At 45.8% G+C, this 21,408-nt stretch overlaps 1 protein-coding gene across 1 annotated transcript in view; it reads right to left on the bottom strand.

The window, feature by feature from the left end:
• Positions 1-21,408, bottom strand: part of FLVCR2 (FLVCR choline and putative heme transporter 2) — a gene marked incomplete at its 3' end in the record, with an annotated part of 59,414 nt that overhangs the window by 6,669 nt on the left and 31,337 nt on the right. The window contains exons 3-8 of the mRNA XM_080707429.1: positions 20,400-20,540; positions 7,451-7,518; positions 5,428-5,531; positions 1,558-1,668; positions 366-471; positions 133-244 (exon numbers count right to left, since the gene is read on the bottom strand). Of these exons, the coding sequence (XP_080563555.1) occupies positions 133-244; positions 366-471; positions 1,558-1,668; positions 5,428-5,531; positions 7,451-7,518; positions 20,400-20,540 (642 nt within the window). The remainder of the gene's footprint in view (positions 1-132; positions 245-365; positions 472-1,557; positions 1,669-5,427; positions 5,532-7,450; positions 7,519-20,399; positions 20,541-21,408) is intronic.

Raw genomic sequence — 21,408 nt, 5'->3', positions numbered from 1 at the left:
CAGCAGGGCCTCCCATCTGTCCCCCTGTATTGTCCCTATCACAAGATCAATGAAGAGACTGGGGTCCCGAATTGCCAATGGCCTGGTCCCCAAACAGCCTGAAACGCATCTTGCCCTCAGGTCCCAGCTCACCAGTGAGGGCTGCTCCCAGGGTGAGGAAAACACACAGGAAGATGTTCCCAGGCGTGGTCCCATAGTTTTCAATAATCTGGCCCTGGGAGATGGTGAAGATGATCCCAAACACCTGGAAAAACATCAGGAAGAGTGGACCTGAGATGTATCCACCAGCCTGCTAGGGAGAAGTGAGCTGCCATATTGCAATGCCAGCCCACCGGGCAGGGAACGGAGAAACAACAGGGCTCTACCTGTGCAGACACGTTGAGGAGGCCAGATGAGATGCCCTCTGATTCTGGGTACGTGAGCTCCACAGCAAACTCGAACCCCAGCGGGAGATAGCCAGTCATAAAGAAGCTGAAGTCCATATCAGAGACACAAGGTGATGGAGAGCTTCCAGAGCAAAGATGGGAGCCTGCCTCTTCCCTTAAACTCCCACGTCCATGCTTTCTTTCCCATAAAGACACTCAAGGCCCACGATGACCTGGTCATCCCCTAGATGGTTATACTAGGGACAGAGAGAGGCCTGCAGACCAGGAGGTCCATATGCAGGCCTTGTGCTCAGCGGGCCCCTAGCATCCCCTGCTGCCTCTCTATCCAGCCACCAATGACAGGCTCGGCATTTACAGGAGAGGCAAGGACACTGGCTGTGTTTCACTTCCTGCTGGGAGACTGTGTCCTGGGTCCACAGGCCCTGTGCTGGAAGTGGGAAGTCTCTGGATATTGAGCAGCATCTCTGTGGCTCTCTGGGACCTGGAAGGAGGAGCTCAGGATCCTCTTTATTTCCTTCCAGAGATAGCCAGCTGAGAAGGATGGAATGCCAGCTGTGTCTCTCTCACACACTCACATTAACACCTTCACACGCTTTCATACTGCCCAAAGAAAGTAACTGGGAGGTGAGCAGAGGCCCCGTGACAGGGGTCCTACTGCATATATTTTCTCATCCAACAAAAAATTCCAATTCTAAGCCCTTCTTTCTACACCACACTTCTTATTTTCATACCCATTATTCTCTCAACCCTTTTGACAGCTCTAGGAGGCAGCCATCCTTATCTTCAGGGTTGCTCAGTGGCTTGCCTGTGGTCTAACAGAGAGTTGGCAGCAGAATATGAAACCGGGTCCCATTGTTTCTGATTCTCAGCTCCAGGTGCTTTCTCTCACCCTATACTATCCCAGGCAAGGCTTAAAAAAAAAAAGGCTCTAAACATTCCCTAGCACCCCAGAGGTCTTAAAGGACACCCTCCATGCTCCACTGCAACACAAGAGGACACATCAGGATGCCTGAAGTGTCATAAGTAGAGCCAAGTCCCCTGGGCACCTTTCCACATCTTCTGGGGTCTGCAAGCAGGCAGCTAAAGGAATCTATATCACATCCTAGGATCCTGGCACCTCCACGGCCCTGGATGGTGTTTTCCAGTTAAACAGATGAGAAGTGAAACTTACCCCATCGTGCCAGCTGTTAGGAACACCACCCACAGGTGTCCCAGGTTCAAGGTCACTGTGAACACCACCATGCCCACCAGAGTCATGATGTACACCACCAGGATTGTCTCCCTGTAAGTAGAGCAAAGGAGTTGAGCTGTACGCTTCTAACTTTAACAAGATCCATCATTCAGTTGTTCATTCCACTAGCATCTGCCAGGCACCTGCTGTCTGACAAGCTCTCTGCTATTTGCTAGGACGTTGGCTTTCATAGAATTTTTTGTCTGTGACCTTAATGAACCAATGATCACACAAATAACTATTTTGTTACTTCAAGATCAATGTTACAAAGGGTAAGAGTGGGCAAGTATGAAGCCATCTGCTGTAGACAGAATGTCTTTTTTTTTTTTTTGCAGTACTGGGATGGAACCCAGGGGCATTCTACCTCTGAGCTACACCTCCAGCCCTATTTTTTATTCTTTATTTTGAAACAGGATCTCACTGAGTTGCAAAGGGCCTCACTAAGTAGCTGAGGCTGGTTGTGAGCCATGATCCTCCGGTCCCAGCCTCTCGAATGCTGGGATCACAAGCGTGTGCCACCATGCCCGGGTCAGAATCCTCTTGACAAGCTGCCCCTTGACTTGTCAGTCCTATCTACAGGACAAAAGGGCACAGCTCCCACCCATACCTCCCACCAGGAAAAGGAAACAACAATAACAACAAAAAAAGCAAAAAACACAAGGAACGTCAGCCCTGGTCAGGGGGCAGCGATGGGCAAGACTAGCCCCAGTCCACCCATTTCTGCTTGTGAGCTTTGCCTCAGACCCAGGACAAAGCCAGGCAGTGCTGTGACTTTCGGATGCTTTCCGCCATCACTGAGTTCTTCCTGTTGCCACTTGCACAGCCCAGCACAGCTTTTCCTGTTGAGTCTGAAGTACTCTATCCCAGACAGTGGAATTAGGAGGCTGCGTTCTCCAGCTCTGACCTAAGGGCTTGACTCCAAAGCCACGGTGAGGAACTCCCACCCACTCTCTCTTGCCAGGAGTGCCCTCATCAAGGCGTCTGTCGGGCTCACCCCTGCTGTGCCCCTCCACACACTTCTCTCCCATGTCTGTCCCCCAGGACTCCGCTGTGGCCCTGACCCTTGCAAGCTGACCCCGAGCTCATCTCCCTTTACTAGTTGGTGCAGGGCTCAAGCTCCATACAGCCACTGTCCTCCTGCCCAGAATGGAAGCTTAAAGCCTTCACGAGTCTCCCCTGAAATCAGAAACGCGCACCAGTGGGCATATGTCAAACTAATACCCAGACGCATTGGGTGTCAAATTCCATTAAGTATTTTACCTGTTTTTATTATTTCAACCCAACACTCTTACAAAAATCCTGCAAGACATGTATGATTATCCCTAATTTACCAGTGAGGAGACTAAAAACTGGTTAAGTCCCTGGTCCAAAGTTGAGTATACACAAGGCTGGGATCTGAACCCAGAGCTGGGTTTGAAACCCCAGCGCTTTCTCCCACTACACAATAAACTTAACAATCTACCTTGTGGCCACATCTCTGGAAAAGGTCAAGGCCAGGGCCTCCAAGTGATGCCACTCCCATCTGGTGCTAGAAAGGGGCTGCAGGGGTGGGAAGCCTCCTCCCCCTTCCCCCTGCTCCCTTTCCTCTAGTCCCACCCCCCTGCAGCAGGCAGCTTCATGGGCATCAGTTTTTCTCAGTGATTTCATAAGCTCACTCAACTTTTTTTTTTTGCCATGTTTGTTTAAACACAGCTTCATCTTAAACCACTGACCAGTTTGGAATGAGGATTTCGATCCCAGCCCTGAAATAAACAGACCTCACCACCCAATTTCCAGTCCCCAAAGTGGACATATCTGCGAGTAGAGAGCTGGCATCAAATTGAAAGAGTGTCAGGGTTCTCTTGGCCCACTGAGAGCTGTCCTCTCTCTGCCCGGGTAGTAGAACAGGATCAAGAGTCGTACACTGACTGCTGGATTTAGGCAGCAACCGCACTAGCCCTGGCGACGTCTGGCTTCTGAAGGGGGCTGAAGAAGCATCCTCCCCAGTCCTTCCACTGTATTTTCTAATTCATCTGAATCGTCTGGCTGCCCATGTCCTAGCCCAGCCGACATTCCACTCCCTCCCTCCTGCTGCTGTAGAGCAGGTCCTGGAGGAAGGGACCCGGCTGCCCACTGGTTTGGGAGTGGCCATCCTCACTGCTCCTGCATCTGGCCAAAGCAAGCAGCTGCCAGATGGCAGAGACGAGATGGCAGCCGAGCTCCACCAGTGGTAATTAAGCAGCGCCAGGCTCCTGGTCGTGGCGAGGCGGGCAGCCACATCCCCAGTGGCCTCAATTGGCCTTTGACTAGGGCAGCCACAGTGAGACCTGGTCTGACCAGAGCCTCACAGAAGCGGGTCTGTGTGGCAGAGAACAGGTCTGCCACTGTCTGTCGCCTCCAGACACTGGGAACGTCGGAGGCCTTAACAAAGCAGCAGGAATGTGGCCCTGCCCCAGCTCAGGACAAGCCTGGCAGCTGCCCCATCAGCCAGTATCAACTGAGCACCCAAAGCATGGGATGTATGGAGAGTCCCAGAAGGGGAGGATGGGGCTGGGGGTGTGGCTTTGTCGTACAGCCTTGCCTAGCATGTATGAGGCCCCGGGTTTGATCCCCAGCACTGGAGAAAAAAAGAGGGAAGGGTGTTGGGCAGCTGTTTGCTGTCAGGAACATTTTTTCTGCTAAACTGAGAAGCCAGCTTGTTTTTTACAAATACAGACTCCTCTACTACATGGTCATTGGGGCCAGGAATATGCATTGCTATGTCAAGATTAGCCTGCCACACAAAGTTAAGCCTTTTAAGATAGTTTTGGCCTCTCAGAAAGACACTGAGGCCGGGCATGGTGGTGCATGCTTGTAATCCCATACTTGGGAGGCTGAGAAAGGAGGATCCTAGGTTCGTGGCCAACCTCAGCAACTTAGTGAGGCCCTTCACAACTTAGTGAGATCCCATTTCAAAATAAAGAATAAAAAAATAGGGCTAGGAGTGTAGGTTGGAGGTAGAATGCCCCTGGGTTCAATACTTAGTACTGAGGAAAAAAAAAAAAACAATGCACTAAGACTTAAGTCCAAAGCACCATGGGATATTTACCAACAAGGTATAACAACTGCAAGGTAATATACACTGCAAAGTGAAGTAAGAGCATGATGTCCAAATCCAGCAGTCAGTGTGAGACCGTGGTTAACCTCCACCGTCCATGAGGAGCTGCCGGAATGGGGCAGTGGAATCCTCATCTCCACTCTCTGGAGTTCCCACAGACTTTTTCCAACTGCTGAGACTTTTTTTTTGTTTTCATTTTCATTTCTCCCTCATCTGCCCTTTCTTCCACAAAGCTGTGTGGAATACAGGGGTGGGGAAGAGGGCTGTGCTGGCCTGGATATCTACTTTCTCTCACTTTCTTTTTTTTCTTTTTTTTTTCTTCCTGTGGTACTGGGGATGGAATCAAGGGGCACCCTACCTTTGAGCTACACCACTATTTTTTCATTCTTTATTTTGAAACAGGGTCTCACTAAGTTGTGGAGAGCCTCACTAGGTAGCTGAGGTTGGCCACGAGCCTGAGATCCTCCTGTCTCAACCTCCCAAGCACTGGGATTACAAGCGTGCACCATCATGCCCTGCTCTCTCAATTTCTTAAGATCTGCACAGGGTGGGTATAGGATCCCTCACTTTGCAAAGGAGGAAACCGAGACTCAGAGAAGTTGGAACTGCCTGCTTGGCTACTCTGATTCCAGCTGCCGTGCCCAAAGTTTCTGAGCTGCATTGCTCAGGAATGTAGCACTTAAAAAAAAAGGGGGGGGCCCCCAATCCTCAGCGGGGGAGGAAGTGTCACTTACTTGTAGGTTTTGCTCTTGTCCAGCCAGATGCCCGAGATCACAGCCCCAAGCATCCCCGCAATGACAATGGTCAGGCCAATTCTTCCAGCATTCACTTCTTCCCCCTGGGGAGAACCCCAGAGATCACCCAGTGAGAGGACAAGATGAGGACAAAGGGCAAGGGCAAGTGACCCAGGCTCCCGAGAGCCAGGATTCAGCAAGAATCAGGACAAGATGTTTTGAAAGAAGATGGCCTGGGAGAATCTTAGACAGTTGTTCTTCTAAACAATAAAACCCTGGCTATTATTTTGGGTGTTTGATACAGCATGGTGATAGATGCTGAGGTGACATGATGAACCATATTCAGTCCTCACATGACTTTTGGTCAGGTTTTTAAAGCAAATTTAAACCTCAGAGCAACACCGCTTATTGATCATTATTTCATTTCGCAGATGGGTAAATCAGTTGGAATTCAAATATTCTATTCTTAGATTTTTTTTTTTTTGCTTTAGCTCTCAGTACCAAAAGGAAGTAATAGTTTTATATTTTTGAATGCTTATGCCTTACTGTAAGACAGGTGCCCTGCTTGAGATTTTACATCATTGTTGCATTTAAGCCTCATAAACCCACCTTAAGGTTAAAAGTCAGTCTGCCCACTTTACAATAATTAAGCTAAGAACCAATGAGACTAACCTACTATCCAAGGTCACGAGGCATACAGCAAGCACAGAGCCAGGATTTGAACTGCTACCTAACAAACTCCCAAACGGGAACCCTGAGCCACAACGCAATCACCTCAGCAAGCGTGAGGTCCGAGTCCTTTTATTGGTTTGTCTTTATTTATTGTCTTTATTTATTTTTTATTTTTTGCAATACTGAGGATGGAACCCAGGGGCATTCTACCTCTGAGCTATACCCTCCAGCCCTATTTTTTATTGTTTTATTTTGAAACAGGGTCTCACTGAGTTGCAAAGGGCCTCACTAAGTAGTAGCTGAGGCTGCCTGCGAACCTCGATCTTCCTGTCTCAGCCTCCCAAATACTGGGATTATTGGCGTACGCCACCATGCCCGGCTGTATTTTTTTTTTCTTTTTAGTACTGAGAATTAAACCTAGGGGCATTCTACCTCTGAGCTACCACCCTGGCCTTTTTTAAAATTTTAAAACAGGGTCTTGTTAAGTTGCTGAGGCTGTCCTCAAACCTGTGGTTCTCCTGTCTTAGCCTCTCAAGTACTGGGATTACAGGAGTGTGCCATAATGCCCGGTTTGGTCTGGAAACATTTTTAAAAAGTGCTTTCAGTTAAGCAACTAAGAATTCAAAATTAAACCTTGCCCATATTTTACATATCTTGTCTGTGCATGTGAGGGAGGTATTACGTTACCAGGCAATATGCTATATATTCTACATATATACTATATGATAAATATGGTATCAATATATGCATACATACATACCCACAAATATTATCTGCTCTCTAATCCTAAAAATAACTTTATAAGAAGTAATTATGCTTCTTTTTTTTTTCTTTTCCTTTTCTTTTTCTTATGCGTATGTGTGTTACTGGGGATTTAGCCCAGAGGCATTTCTCTGAGCTATACCCCCAGCCCTTTTTAAAAATTATTTTTTAATTTGAAACAGGGCCTCACAAAGTTACTAATGGTCTCACTAAACTGCTGAGGCTGGCCTCAAACTGCAATCCTCCCATTTCAGTCTCCCAATACTGGGATTACAGGCATATGAAATCATACCCGATAAAAATAATTATGCTTCTTTTGTAGAAAAAAAAAGTGCTCAAGGATGCTATCTCATTTGTCACACAATCACTCATTGGTCATGCCATCACAGGTCAACAACACCAAAGACTTAGTCGAGACCCAGTGCCATCTTCCTCAAATCCCATAAGCATACCACCATCCATAGCAGGCTGCCTATGGGGAGCCCGGGGCGAGGGGCAGCCAGGAGTTAACTGCTGCCCCAGCCTCTGCCCAGACAGACTCGGGAATCCTGTAATCTCCAGGCCCAGTACGCTTGGGAAACTCCCTTACCGGGTAGTGGAAGATCACCATGCGGTTCAGCAGCGTGGACAAGGCATAGAAAGCACCGGCATTGAGACCTGAAGGAGGGAAAAACACAGTATCAGGACCATTTTCCTCCTGGGGGCATAGCTAACTTCTGCTCACCGGCAGTTAGGAAGGTCAGAAATCCCCAGCCTCGTTGCCACTCTGATTGCTACCCGCAGAGAAGAAATATCGGAAAACACAAGGCTAGTCTGCAGTTTTTCTCGAAGCAGTACTTCAAAATACCTCAAAATAACCACTGAAATAGTTTCTTAGCCACACACCATTGCCCTCTGATCCCTTTCTTTTTCTTTTTCTTTTTTTTTTTTTTTTTGGTGGTGCCTTGGGATTGAACCCAGAGGCAGTCTATCTCCAAGCTATACTCTCTGTCCTATTTTTGTTTGTTTGCTTGCTTGTTTCTTTGTTTGGAAACAAGGTATCACTAATTTGCTGAGGCTGGCTTTGAAATTTTGATCCTCCTGTCTCAGCCTCCCAAGTACTGGGATTACAGGCATATTCCACCATGCCTGGCTAGCCCTGGGATCTTTTTAACCTGCCCTGCAAACATTGGCTCTGTCCAGTATTACTCCCAGGCTGGAATCATCTATGTTCCTCTCTTAGGCTTTGGACACACCTGTGGGGTGTGTAGGACCAGTGAACACCCTCCACCTCTTCCGATCAACTGTTCCCCTCTCCATACCGCCCCAGACCTGGGAGCCCTGATGCCTCTTACTCTGCAGGGTGTTTCCCTCCCCTTGCTCCATTCCTCCTCCATTTTCTTCTCTATTCAATGTTGCCCAAGATCTACTATGTGAAACCATAAGACACCCTAAAGATCATTTAGTTGGTGCCCAACTTCGTCTAGTCATTCCATAAATAAATGGAACACCTGGCATATACTGGAAGAATTTGTATCCGTAGAGAATTAGGTCATCGGCCCAAAGCCACACAGTGAGCTAGGAGCCACGATGAGACTGGAGCTGACCCAAAGGAGAAAAGACCTCCAGGCCTTCCTTCAGCGATGACGGTGATGGTGATGGTGGCGGTGATGAAGATGGTGCCAGCGGCACATACTTACATACTAGACACTGTGCTTATAATAAGCACCTTACAATCTCTACAACCACCCCCAAAGGTACGTAGTATTAGCATCCCCATTCTATAGATGAGAAAAATGCACACAGAGTTAAAACAAAAAAAGCAATCCCAGTCACTCCATAATGGCCACCAAGGGTCTTTTAATTTTATGGACTTTTAATTTTACAGGACTACCATGAACACTTGAAGGGTATAAGACAGGACACTCAACTTGTGGGCAGGGTAGCCTCGGAACTTCCTCTTTGGTGGAACCAGGCCACAGAGTCCCAGACCATATAGGCCAGGTGCGGTGGCGCATGCTTGTAATCCCAGAGATTGGGAGGATGAGACAGGAGGATTGTTGTTGGAGCTGAGGACAGTCTCAGCTACTTACTGAGGCCCTTTGCAACTCAATGAGACCCTGTTTCAAAATAAAGAATAAAAAGTAGGGCTGGGGGTGTAGCTCGGAGATAGAATGCTCCTGAGTTCCATCCCCAGTACCGCAAAAAAGGAAGGAAGGAAGGAAGGAAGGAAGGAAGGAAGGCCATTCTCTTTGCCCATCCCATTCTGATTTTGGCAAAGGTGTAGGAGAAGGTGGGTACAGCAACCTGGCTTAACACCTTCATGGAGCCACTATTACTTGTAACAACTCCACAGACATAGCTTCCAGAGGGACAGGCCCATGAAAAAAGTCACTGTACTTGGCAAAGCACAAAGCATGGCCTTCTACCAGATATGAATGAGTAGGACTCCCTATCCATTTGTTTCATACTGTAAGCAATGCTGCCTAAATGTACTGCCTATATCGGGTTCTCAGGGGGATGATGACAGAGTCAAGATCAAATCCTCTTGTAAAATGGATAGGAATCTGCCTTTCCATTCCTACAGTCACACAGATGCCAAGAGGTGGAGCTGGATTTGAACTTACACCCCATGGCTCCAGAGTTCTTGGTCTTAACCATTCTACTTTACATCATCTCAAAGCTGATTCTCCAAACAGAGATTTCCCCAAGCCAGCTCACTGGGCAATTTCCTCTAGTCCTAGCCTCTCCCAGAGGTCACCCTACAAATGCAACAAGGTTAGGCTCAACACAGCTTCCTGAACAGCACAGGGCCATGGTGAGCCAACCCCAGACATGTCACCCAATGTTGCTAAACTGTCAGGCTGGTAGTATGATGATTCTGAGGCTCTCAACAACAATGCACTAGCAAACACACCCCACTAACCTTCGTAGCACACACCCAGCCACTTAGAATTCCATTCCTAAGTCCAGAGGGCCCATTCTGGAACACACTCCTGAGAAGTGGGGTGGGCTGGAATGCAGGAGGAAAAGGGAGAAACAGCCTCCTGCTCACTCCTCTTGCCCCCTGGCCTCTTGTCCTGGTCTGACCTGGCCCAGATGTTCCAAGTGAGCCTTGGCTCTAGGTAGAACATCTGCTCTCATCCTGGAGCCCCAACTGGGATGAACAAGGAGAGGAGGATCTCCAAAAAACAGAGAGACATTATCCAGGAGGACTGGAGAAACACACACACACACACACACACACACACACACACACACACACACACCAGCATATTCATGACCCTGAAAAGGGGAAAAGGGCCAAGGGAGCAGAGTCCTGAGCACACTGACCCACACTACTAAGCAGTTTGGCTGAGGTTCAACAAGTTAGTGAAATAGTTTCTAGACTGGGTGTGATGGCACACACTTAAAACCCTCGTACTTGAGAGACTGAGACAGAAGGATCATAGGTTCAAGGCCAGCCTCAGAAACTTAGTGAGATCCTATTTCAAAATCAAAAGGGCTGGGGATGTAGCTCATTGATAGAGTGTCCCTGGGTTCAATCCCCAGTAGTGCAAAATACTACTACTACTAATAACAATAATAAAGCTAATAAGATAAAAATAAATGCACATCCCCAACTCTGCCTAAGACAGACTCAGCAGAAACTCTGGATGTAGTTCCCTGGGTCTGTGTTTGAGTAAGCCCTCCAAGTGTTTCGTGTGTGTGTGTGTGTGTGTGTGTGTGTGTGTGTGTGTGTGTGTGTTACTAGGGATTGAACCCAGGGGAATTCTACCTCTGAGCTACAGCTACAGCCCTTTTTTATTAATTTTTTTTTTTTTTGCGGGTCTGGGGATGGAACCCAGGGATATTCTACCTACAAGCTACACCCCTTGCCCTATTTTTTATTCTTTATTTTGAAACAGGGTCTCACTGAGTTGCAGAGGGCCTCACTAAGTAGCTGAGTCTGTCTGTGAACCATAATCCTTGGTCTCAGCCTCCCGAATGCTAGGATTACAAGCGTGTGCCACCACGCCCGGCCCTTTTTTTTTTTTTTTTTAATTTTGAAACAGACTCTTGCTACAGTGCTTAAACCAACCTTGAACTTGTGATTCTCCTGTCTCAGCTTCCCAAGTACTGGGATTATAGGTGTACAGCATCACCACACTTAGCTTCCAGGTGATTTTAGTGCTAACGTTGGGTGCACCGGCTCAGCTGGGTGAGTGTGATTGACCAATATCCACCCACCAAATAGACAGGCCACTGAATTAGGGTCAAAGAGAGAGCAGAGGGAAAGCAGGGTGCGCCCTGGAGAGCTGCCAGTCTTCCTCATTGGCCCTACCGTCTCACCCTGGAGGAGTCTGGTGCTTATATACGTCTTCTGAGTCAATCTTGAGTCTAGATTTAGCCCCACGTCTTCAAACACGGCAGGCACACTTAAACAGCACAAATCCCCCCAAACAAGGGGCTGAGCATCCCCCCACCAAAGCGCAGGGAGAGCAAGAATGGGACGCACACCTTGCCCTGCGTGTGAGCACCTCTTCCAGGAATACAGGCGAGTGCCTGATATTCAGGTCTGATTATCCCCAGCAAGAAGGACCTGCTGGGTCAGGGCAGAAGAACCGTGATTTCCCCTGGAGGCCTGGCCATTCGTGCTGTCAGCCACCAGGAGAAGTGCCTGTCAAAACCAGTTTTGTTTTGTTTTTTTTTTTCAAACTATTCCAGAAACCTCTGACATTATATTTCTTTAAAGTTTAAAAATGCAAGCCTATCATGGTGGCACATGCCTGTAATTCCAGTACTTGGGAGTACAAAAAAAAAAAAAAAAAAGAAAGCAGGATATAGGTCTATACTCTAGACCTACTAACTCAGAATCTCCTAGAATGGGGCTCAAAAATCTTTATTTGTTTTATTTTATTGTGGTATTGGGGATGGAGCTCAGGGGCATTCTACCTCCGAGCTATACCCCCAGACCTATTTATTATTCTTTATTTTGAAACAGGGTCTCCCTGAGTTGCAAAGGGCCTCACTAAGAAGCTGAGACTGTCCGCGAACCTCGATCCTCCTGTCTCAGCCTCCCAAATGCTGGGATTACAAGCGTGCGTCACCACACCGGGATCGTGACTCTTTATTTTTAACAACAGCAACAATAACAAAAACCGAGGCATTTCTTAAAGTCCCTAGAGTTTGGGAGTAAGTGGACTCACCAATACAGAAGATCAGAGACCAGCCCCCAAGTCCCAGGGGTGGTTACCATGGAGGAAGCTGGAAGGGGAGGAGACTTCAGGACCATGAGCCTGACCTGTAACCCAATAATTTCAGAGGTTCTCAACTTTGCTGCAAGTCAGAATCTTCTGGAATGCTTGTAGAAAGCAGGCCCTCACCTAGACTTTCTGGATTTGAGTTTCCAGAAGAAAAGCATAAAACTCTATGCAGACATTTGCCCAAGCACCCCAGGGGATTCTATTCCCAGGAAAGCTTGGTGTATTCAACAGCTTTATGTCACTGTGACAAAAAATCCTAAGCTAATCGACTTTCAAAGAGGGAAGGTTTAAGCCTCCCCGCCTTGGTACTGGGATTGAACTGAGGGACATTCTAAGTCTGTGCTACACCTCCAACCTTCTTTACTTTTTGTTTTAAAAGGGAGTCTCGCTAAGTTGCTGAGGTTGTCCTTGAGTCTGTGATCCTCCTGTCTCAGCCTCCCATGTACTGGGATTTCAGCAGTGCACCAGCATGTTCGACTTCAGGAAGGTTCTTTCCTCTACCCACTCCACGCGTGAGAACATCACAGCCCTGCCCCACGTATTAGCAGGCATGTAGAATGTTTGGCTCCTGCACTCAGTCTTCCCACATTGCCAAACTTGGAGGAGAAATACTATACTGAGAAGGTGGCAGTTTCTTATTGCTGTGATGTTTTAGCAACATCTAACACAAACTTAAATCCTGAATTTTCTCTAAATCACATTGCCAGGTTTAAGAAGAAAACACTCGGGTGTGGTAGTGCATGCCTGTAAGCTCAGTGCTTGAGAGGTTGGGACAGGAGAATTGCAGGTTCAAGGGCAGTGTTAGCAATTTAGCAAGACCCACAACTTAGTGAGACCCAGCTTCAAAATTAAAAGAAAGGGCTGAGAGTATGTAGTTCAGAGGTAGAATGTAGCTGGGTTTAATCCCCAGTACAAGAGAGAAGAGGAGGGGGGAGAGGAAGAATGAATAGCAAACCTAGTTAGATTTGAACTTCAAATAAATTAATAATTCCCTATTATAAGTATAGTCCCAATATAGCATGAGACACATTATGCTAGAAAGTATTACTTATTTATCTAAAATTCAAATTTAACTAGATGACTTTTAATTTTATCTCTCAACCCTAGTTTTTTTTTTTTTTTTTTTTGTGTGTGTGTGTGTGTGTGTGTGTGGTTTTTGTGGGGGGTGGGCACAGATATGGAACCCAGGGGCTTTCTACCTCCAAGCTACACTCCCAGACCTATTTTATATTTTATTTGGAAACAGGGTCTCACTAAGTTGCTGAGGCTGGCTTCAAACTTGCGTGATCTTCCTGTCTCAGCCTCCCAAGTACTAGGATTGCAAGCATGTGCCACAGTGCCCGGCTCAGCCCTATTTTTAAAGTTGTAAAGCTGGGTGTGGTGGCATATGCTTGTAATCCCAGTACTTGGGAGGCTGAGACAGGAGGATCATAGGTTTGAAGCCAGCCTTGGCAACTTGGTGAGGTTCTCAGTGATTTAGCAAGAACTTGTTTCAAAATAAAGAATAAAATAGGTCTGAGGGTGTAGCCCAGAGGTAGAAGGCCCCTGGAGTTTCCCTCCCAAGTACCATAGAAGGAAGAAAGGAAGGAAGGAAGGGAGGGAGGGGGGAAAGTTGTGGTCAAAGGTGTAGGGGAAGCCCACCTCTTGGCCCCTGGGTTTCCTCCAAAGCCTTTGATTGCTCTCCCTGCACCCCAGCTCTGAGCAACTGACTCAGCAGCTTGGAGAACCACTTGGAAAACCACTGAAAATGCCCTATTGGACATACTGGGAGCTGCAAGAGTCACTGCCCACTTGGTGAGAAAGACCAAGAAAGAGTTGCTGGGAAGCAGCAGGTTGACCAACCAGCAGCAGTGTGGATGCATGCTGCGCACATCTTTACTCTCAACTGTCCTAAAGGCTTTTGCTTTATTCACAGCACCACAATAGGGAACAAATGCTATTAGTATTTTCTGGCAGAGGTGGGGGGACATTAGAGAGATGAAGGATGGGCATAGAATTTGTGAAGAGAGTACATGCAGTAATTGGCAGAGATGATGCAGAAACTCAGCCCTCCTGTTCCTCATGAGCCAACTCTGAGTACGAGCATAGAGGCTCATACCCCAAGACATGTCCACACACATGTGGATGAAATGCGCTTGATTGCTAATCTGCTTGCTTCCTAGGGATCGACATTTAAGTGCATATAATTCAGAGGAAAATACAAGTACCATATGTACAATGTAAAAAATATGACCCATTTTGCACTTCCAAGGCCTGTCTGAAACTACAGGGGTGTTGTGGGTTGTATCTTTAATGTCCCCCAAAGGCCATGAATTGAAAGCTTGTGGCACTATTAGAAGGTGGTAGAACTTTCAGAAGCCTAATGGAAGGAAGTCTCTCTCTATCACTCCCTTCCTTCCTTCCTCTTTCCTTCCTTCCTCGCTACCATAAGGTGAACAACTTTGCTCTATCACACATTCCCCACCATGATGTTCTTCTTTGCCACAAAATAAATCTTTCCTTTTTATTATTTTTATCTATTTAAAGTACTGAAGATTCAACACAGGGTCTCAAGCTGGGGATGGTAGTACACAGCTGTAATCCCAGTACTTGTAAGGCTAAGATAGGAGGATTGCAGCTTTAAGATCAGCCTCAGCAACCTTAGCAAGGTTCTCATTAATTTAGTGAGACCCTGTTTCAAAACAAAAATAAAAAATAGGGCTGGGAGTATAGCTCAGAGGTAGAGTGCCCCTAGGTTCAATCCCAGTATCTCTCCCTCTCTCCCTCTCTCTCATACTAGGCAAGCACTGTACCACTGAGCCACACCCCAGGCTCTTTTCTCCTCTTAACGCTGATTCTCAAGTGTTTTATCGCAGCAACAGGAAGCTGAATAAAACATATGGGTGGAAGTCTTGGGGCAATTGTGGGGATTTCAAAGCATCTAACTGAATTTAGGGAGGGATTTTTGTTGGTAGTGATATTATTTTTTTTTAACTTGCAGCTAAGACAGTGGGAGAAGAAAACAAAGATTCTCAGTTAAACCTGGCAAAGAAAGAAAAAATTAAGTGCCAAACACCACCTTTCTATGATCTATAAACTTTGGACACACTGAGACTGGAACCCCAATAGTCCCCAAATTCCAAAGATGTATGATTGCTCCTGCTTCCAAAATCCTTACAACTCTTCCCTCTTCTAAGAAGAAATTGACCTCCAGACAGCTGGCCAGGAGGACTGAATCTTGAGGATTCAGTCTGGTTCCTGCACAGAAAGCTGCCACCTGCTCAGTATAGTATTCCTCTTCCAAGTTTGGCAACTCTGGAAGACTCAGTGCAGGAACCCAAAAAGAAAACTCAGACAAGTGGACTAAGGAAAGAGCCCTGACTGTTTCTTAGATGCTCCCTTCTCTATGGGCAGGGAGTAGTCAGGCAGTGGTTAGGAAGATGGGCTTTGCTTTAGACCTAAGCTTCATTGCTTGCCAGTTGCCTTACTGTAGGCAGGAACTACATCAGTGAGCCTCAGTTTTCTTGTGTATAAAATGGAATAAAGTGCCTATTTCATGAGGTTATTTTGAAGATTAACTGAGATAATGCATGTAAAGCACTTAACATGGTACACTCACAATTATGGTATAAAATAAAATATTCTCAATTTTGTAATTAAGCCTCAGAATCATTTCCTTGTTGGCAAAAAGCTCTGTTACCTAGTCTAGTCCTCTATCATGGAGACAAAGCTCGTGGTTCTCTAACAATTATGAAGTATGAGCCAGGCACGGTGGCACACACTTGTAATCCCAGCATTTGGGAGGCTGAAACCGGAGGATCATGGTTTGCAGAGAGCCTCAGCTACTTAGTGAGGCCCTGTGCAACTTAGTGAGACCCTGTTTCAAAATAAACAATAAAAATAAGGCAGGGGGTGTGGCTCAGAGGTCAAATGCCCCTGGGTTCCATCCCCAGACCCACAAAAAATAATAATAAAATAAAGAATGAAAAATAGGGCTGGGAATGCAGCTTGGAGGTAGAATGCCCCTGGGTTCAATCTCCAGTACATCATCATCATCATCATCATCATCGTCATCGTCATCTCCATCATCATCGTCGTCATCATCATCGTCGTCGTCGTCATCATCATCATCATCGTCATCTCCATCATCATCTCATAATGAAGTATGTACAAATATCTAAATTAGTTTAACTTGCTCTAACTAGAATAATCCCAATTCTATCTATGCACAATAGAGTCAAATGCTTCCAGCGGCTGAGAAATGACACATTTTTCTAGCTTAGCACTATCTTAATTTAGAAGTCCGTTTATGTTCCCTCCCTTCTCTCCTCTCCTTTTGGGACTCCCACTTTGCACACTTGGTATGCTTGATGGCATCTCACAGGTCTCTAAGGCTCTGTTCATTTATCTTCAGTTGTGTTTATTTTTTTCTGCTCCCTGGACTGGATAATTTATCTTCAAAGTTGCTCTGAATTTGATTCTTTCTTCCTCAGGTCAAATCGGCTGTTGAGCCCTCCAGTGAACTTTTCATTTCAGTTACTGTACTTTTCAGCCCCAGAATTTCTTTTTGATTCTTTTTTATTTCTTTTTCTTCATTGATATTCTCTATTTGATATGACAAAATTCTCATAGTTTTATTTGATATTTTTAGTACTAGTGATTAAACTCAAGAGCATTTTACCTCTGAGCTACATCCCCAGTCCTATTTTTTATTCTTTATTTTGATACAGGGTCTCACTGAGTTGCAAAGGGCCTCACTCAATAGCTGAGGCTGTCCGCGAACTGCGATTCTCCTGTTTCAGCCTCCCGAATGCTGGGATTACAAGTGTGCGTCACCATGCCTGGCTTCGGTGTTCCTTAAGCATGGACTTTGTGCACACATATGAATTTCCAAATCCCTAAGAATAAGTCATGACTTTCAGAGCCCTCTAGGCACATCTCTGTCTAAAGATTCATAGCCAGATTCTTGATAGCTCCAACTAATATTTCCACTTCAGGCAACAGTGATATTGAACAGTGTCGTTGATTGTTTTCAACAAATACTCTGGAAATAGAGCTTTTTCTACTAAACAAGCTCCAAATCAGATCGAATAAAAATTAGTCCTGCCAGGTGCAGTAAGTTCATACCTGTAATCTCAGGTGCTTGAGAGGCTGAAACAGGGGAACTGCAGACTCAAGACCAGCCTCAGCAACTTAACGAGACCTATAACAACTTAGTGAGACACTGTTTTAAAATTTAAAAAGAAAAAAAATTAACAGGCTAGGAGTGTAGCTCATAGATAGAATGCCCTGGGTTCAATCTCCAGTATCATCATCATCATCACTATCATCATCATCATAATCTGGGTGTGATGCGATACGCTTGTAATCCCAGCACTTGGGAGGCTGAGACAGGAGAATCACAGGTTTGTGGCCAGCCTCAGCTACTTTGTGAGGCCCTCCACAGCTTAGTGAGACCCTGTTTCAAATAAAGAATAAAAAACAGGGCTGGGGACGTAGCTCAGAGGTAGAATGCCCCTGGGTTTGATCCCTAGTACTGGGGGAAAAAAAAAAAAAAAGATTAGTCTTGTGAATGGCACTGGTCCATGGACCTGCTAGGTAGGTCAACTATCTTGGGAATGGGCTTTTGAGGATGCTACAATCCTGTGTTGCTGCTCTAGTGGTTATGAGGCTGCTGGTTTTCATAGCTACCACAGAATCTGGGAGAAGGGGACTTTAATAAAACAAGTCAAGACACAAAGCCTATGGTTCTTACTGAAGTTCAGCTGTTTATCTTGAATAATCATCCCTTGTACTGTAGCACGCCTTGAAGAGTCCTTAAAAATTGATTTTGACAGTTTTTGCCAATGTTCCTGTTGCTTTTACAGAGAAATAGATTTTCTAAAAAGTGTTTCCCTGTTTATTTCCTATTATCATTTAACCAAAGAGATTTAAGAAAAGGTGCCCAGAAGTATAGGATTAAAACTGCTCTACTAGATGAAAACAATCTTAGCAACTAGCCATGCGAGAGGGAAGGAGGAAGGGCTGCTTTGCTTTCCACAGCATAGCCTAAAGCCCAGCCTTCCAATGACCAGGAGCAACACTATTCCTGGTACATTTTGTTTTGTTTCTTGCTTTCATGGGTCAACGACCTGGCCTTGCCATCAACAGCCTTTGGCATCGCAGACCACAGGCCCTAGAATGGGATTGGCCACCTGGCACCACTCTCCTCATCTTCAGCCACAGAGAACATTCATAAAGCACTTGTCTGCCCTAGAATCCCAAGGTATGCCCCAAATTCTGTTGTCAGATGCAATAAGGGTTATGCTGTAAATGTCATTGCACTCAAGTTATTTAACTCTAGAGAAAAGTGAAACTTCTTAGAGCCATGGAATCCTGAGTCTGAAAGGCACCCCAAGGACCTGAAATTCCCTACCATATCCCGACACCAAGTGGTTGGTTCCAACTATGCATAAATACTTCCCAGTGATGGGCAACTCAAAACTTCCTTAGTTGGTTGTCTCTACATGTTGGGAAATTTCATCTTTCATCTTTTTTATTTTTGCATGTTATTGTTTTTATTTTTATTTTATTTTATTTTTTTGGTGATGGTACTGGGGTTCCTGGAAACCCTTCTACCTCCAGGCTACACTCCCAGACCTATTTTTATATTTTTATTTGGAAACAGGGTCTCTTAAGCCAGCGAGGTTGACTTTGAACCAGCGCGATCCTCCTGTCTCCGCCTCCCAAGCACCACCACGCCCGGCACATGTTATTGTTTTTAAAAATGGTTTGTGAATCTATAGAAAACATATAAATACAGAACAAAAACCACACACACAAGAAGTCATAGCCAACTGGAGGTTCACTAAAAACAAGACTTATCAAACCAACCTCCTTTCTTTGTTTCATAGGTTACTAAGCATGTTACATATTTATTGATTCTTTTTGTTGTTAGTTTTTTTGGTTGTTAGTTTTGTTTGGCAGTCTTGGGGACTGAACTCAGGGGTATTCTACACCTGAACTACACCCCTAGCCCTATTTTATTTTTTGAAACAAGGTCTCACTAGGTTGCTGAGAGTCTTGTTAAATTGCTGAGGCTGGTCTTGAACCTGCCATTTTCCTCCTCTCAGCCTCCTGGGATTACAGATGTGTGCCACCACACCTGGCTCTTATTGACTCTTAATTTTAACTCTAGCCAACAAAGCAAATAACCAAATGTTGGCTAGTAACAAAGTAAATAACCAAATGTGTTAGATGTCAGTATAATTGTGTTGATCCATTCTTTCTCCTCCTCCTCCTCTTCTATTACTGAGAGTTGAACCCAGGGCCTCGCAAGTGCTCTACCACTGAGCTCCATCCACAGGCCCCTCACCTTTTTAAATTGAAGGCAGGGTCTCCCAACTTCCCAACTTGTCCAAGCTGGCCTCACACTTGTGATCCTCCTGCTCCAACCTCCAGAGCAGCTAAGATTACAGGCTGTGCCACCACACCCAGCTTGTCTATAACTTCTTTTATTTTTTTTGTCTTTTTTTTTTTTTTTTTTTTGACTGGGGAATCAAACCCATCTATAACTTCTTGAACCAAGAGAACCGGTTAGTAGCCTAGTGTTTATCTAAAGACAGAAATTCTTTAATAGAATGCATGAGACTCTGTCCTTGGCATTCTCTGATCCAATAATCTTATCAAAGGTTGGAAAGAAGATAATAGAAAACACCATGCTGATCAAGCAAGCCAAAACACCAGCATAAAGATTCATATTTATCTTGCCAAAGGTCAAGTAAATGAAGTTAAAGAGGGATGTTGTCTTGCATTCAGGGGAACAGAAGGCATCATTGTCACCAGATGAGGGGAGACGGTGGAGCAATGGTTCATGGGGCAAGACTCATGCACACGCATTTACTCATGCATCCGCTGAACATTACTGGATTAGCCACTTCAAGCTGAGGAAGTATAAAGATGGAAAGACATGAACCTCCACACACAGAGTTCAGCTGATTGGGGAGACAGACCTGGCTAGGGATTTTTTTTAAACTGTAAGTATTGATATGTACACATAATACTTTGATAGGAGGGACAAGGCCACCATATAGCTTTACAGAGATGATGCTGAGATGCTTGGACCCAGAGAATCAATGGACCTTTGTCAGTTGGCCTGACATGGAAAAGAATTATTTTCTAGGGTGGATTTATAGCATGTGCAAAGGGCCTCAGCCACGCAGCTGTTCTTTTCATCATCCTTAAACAATTTTACATGTACATTCGGGATTCGGAAAGAGGAAGGCATGGAGATACATGAGGACTGTCATCTCACGCTGCGGGTTCCAGGGTGCTCTGGGCACATCGGCACCTTACCATAGGTGATGACGAGCAGCACAAAGTTGAGGTTTTTGAAGAGCCGGACGATGGAACTTAAGTACGAAGCATCGGGAGAGGCCAAGGCATAGCTCAGGGACTGGGCCCTGCTGGGGGGATGTTTAGGCTTCTCCTTAAATACTGAAAGGAAAAAAAATTGAGATAACTGACAATTCCTGTGGTCCTACTCCAGCAGGGCTGGCCCTGTACAGACCAGAACCCACTCCATTGTCTAAGAAGGAGCTACAAGGAATATTAATTACACACTGAAATCTTTACAGCCCCTCTCCTGCAGCTACCTCTCACCATCTGAGGCTTAGCACATGGTCTTTTGATTCTTTTTTCCTAATGACCTCTGCAAGGCTGAAATTGCTGGGCCTCCCAGGCAGGGTTCAAAGATCAAGCAGCCCCTTAATAACCAGCAAACAGCATACTGCAGCACACTTAAAAATTAATAATAATAATAATAATAATACAGTAACACACGGCCGGAAAGAAGCAAGAGCAGAAGCCTTGAGATTGGTGAGCCCAGTTCAGGGATTAACTGCAGCACTCCTCCCAGGGCGGTGGGGCCGTGTTGGCCCGGCTCAGCACAGAGACTGCCACGGGGCAACCCAGAAATACTCCCCGAATAAGTGAAAGGGATCTTCTTCAAAATCCAGAGTCTGTGCCTAGTTCCACCAAGTCTAAATCAGGTATCTGCCTCAGAAAAGAGACAGTATAAACTAACACACGTTATTCCAGGAATGGACATTCCGATAAAAAGGGCTGGAGAGGGACAGTAGAAAAACCACTCCTGTTCGATATTTTGTTAAACTGGTATAATCGTCGTAATTGTGCCGAGTGCCCTTCAGATCTGGGTGGGAAGGCCCACTGTCCTGCTTATTTGCGCTCACCGCCCCTTTCATCAGGGAAGAAAGCAGGTCAGTTTAACTAGTTATTCAGCTAAATCGGTCCCCCAGCTGAGTCCAGGCAAGCTCCATGGGGCCTCTCCCTTATCCCTGGGAAC

Source organism: Muscardinus avellanarius (genome assembly GCF_963383645.1).
Source record: "Muscardinus avellanarius genome assembly, chromosome: 12".
In the NCBI taxonomy this organism is placed as follows: domain Eukaryota; kingdom Metazoa; phylum Chordata; class Mammalia; order Rodentia; family Gliridae; genus Muscardinus; species Muscardinus avellanarius.
This window is presented reverse-complemented; position numbering and strand designations above follow the sequence as displayed.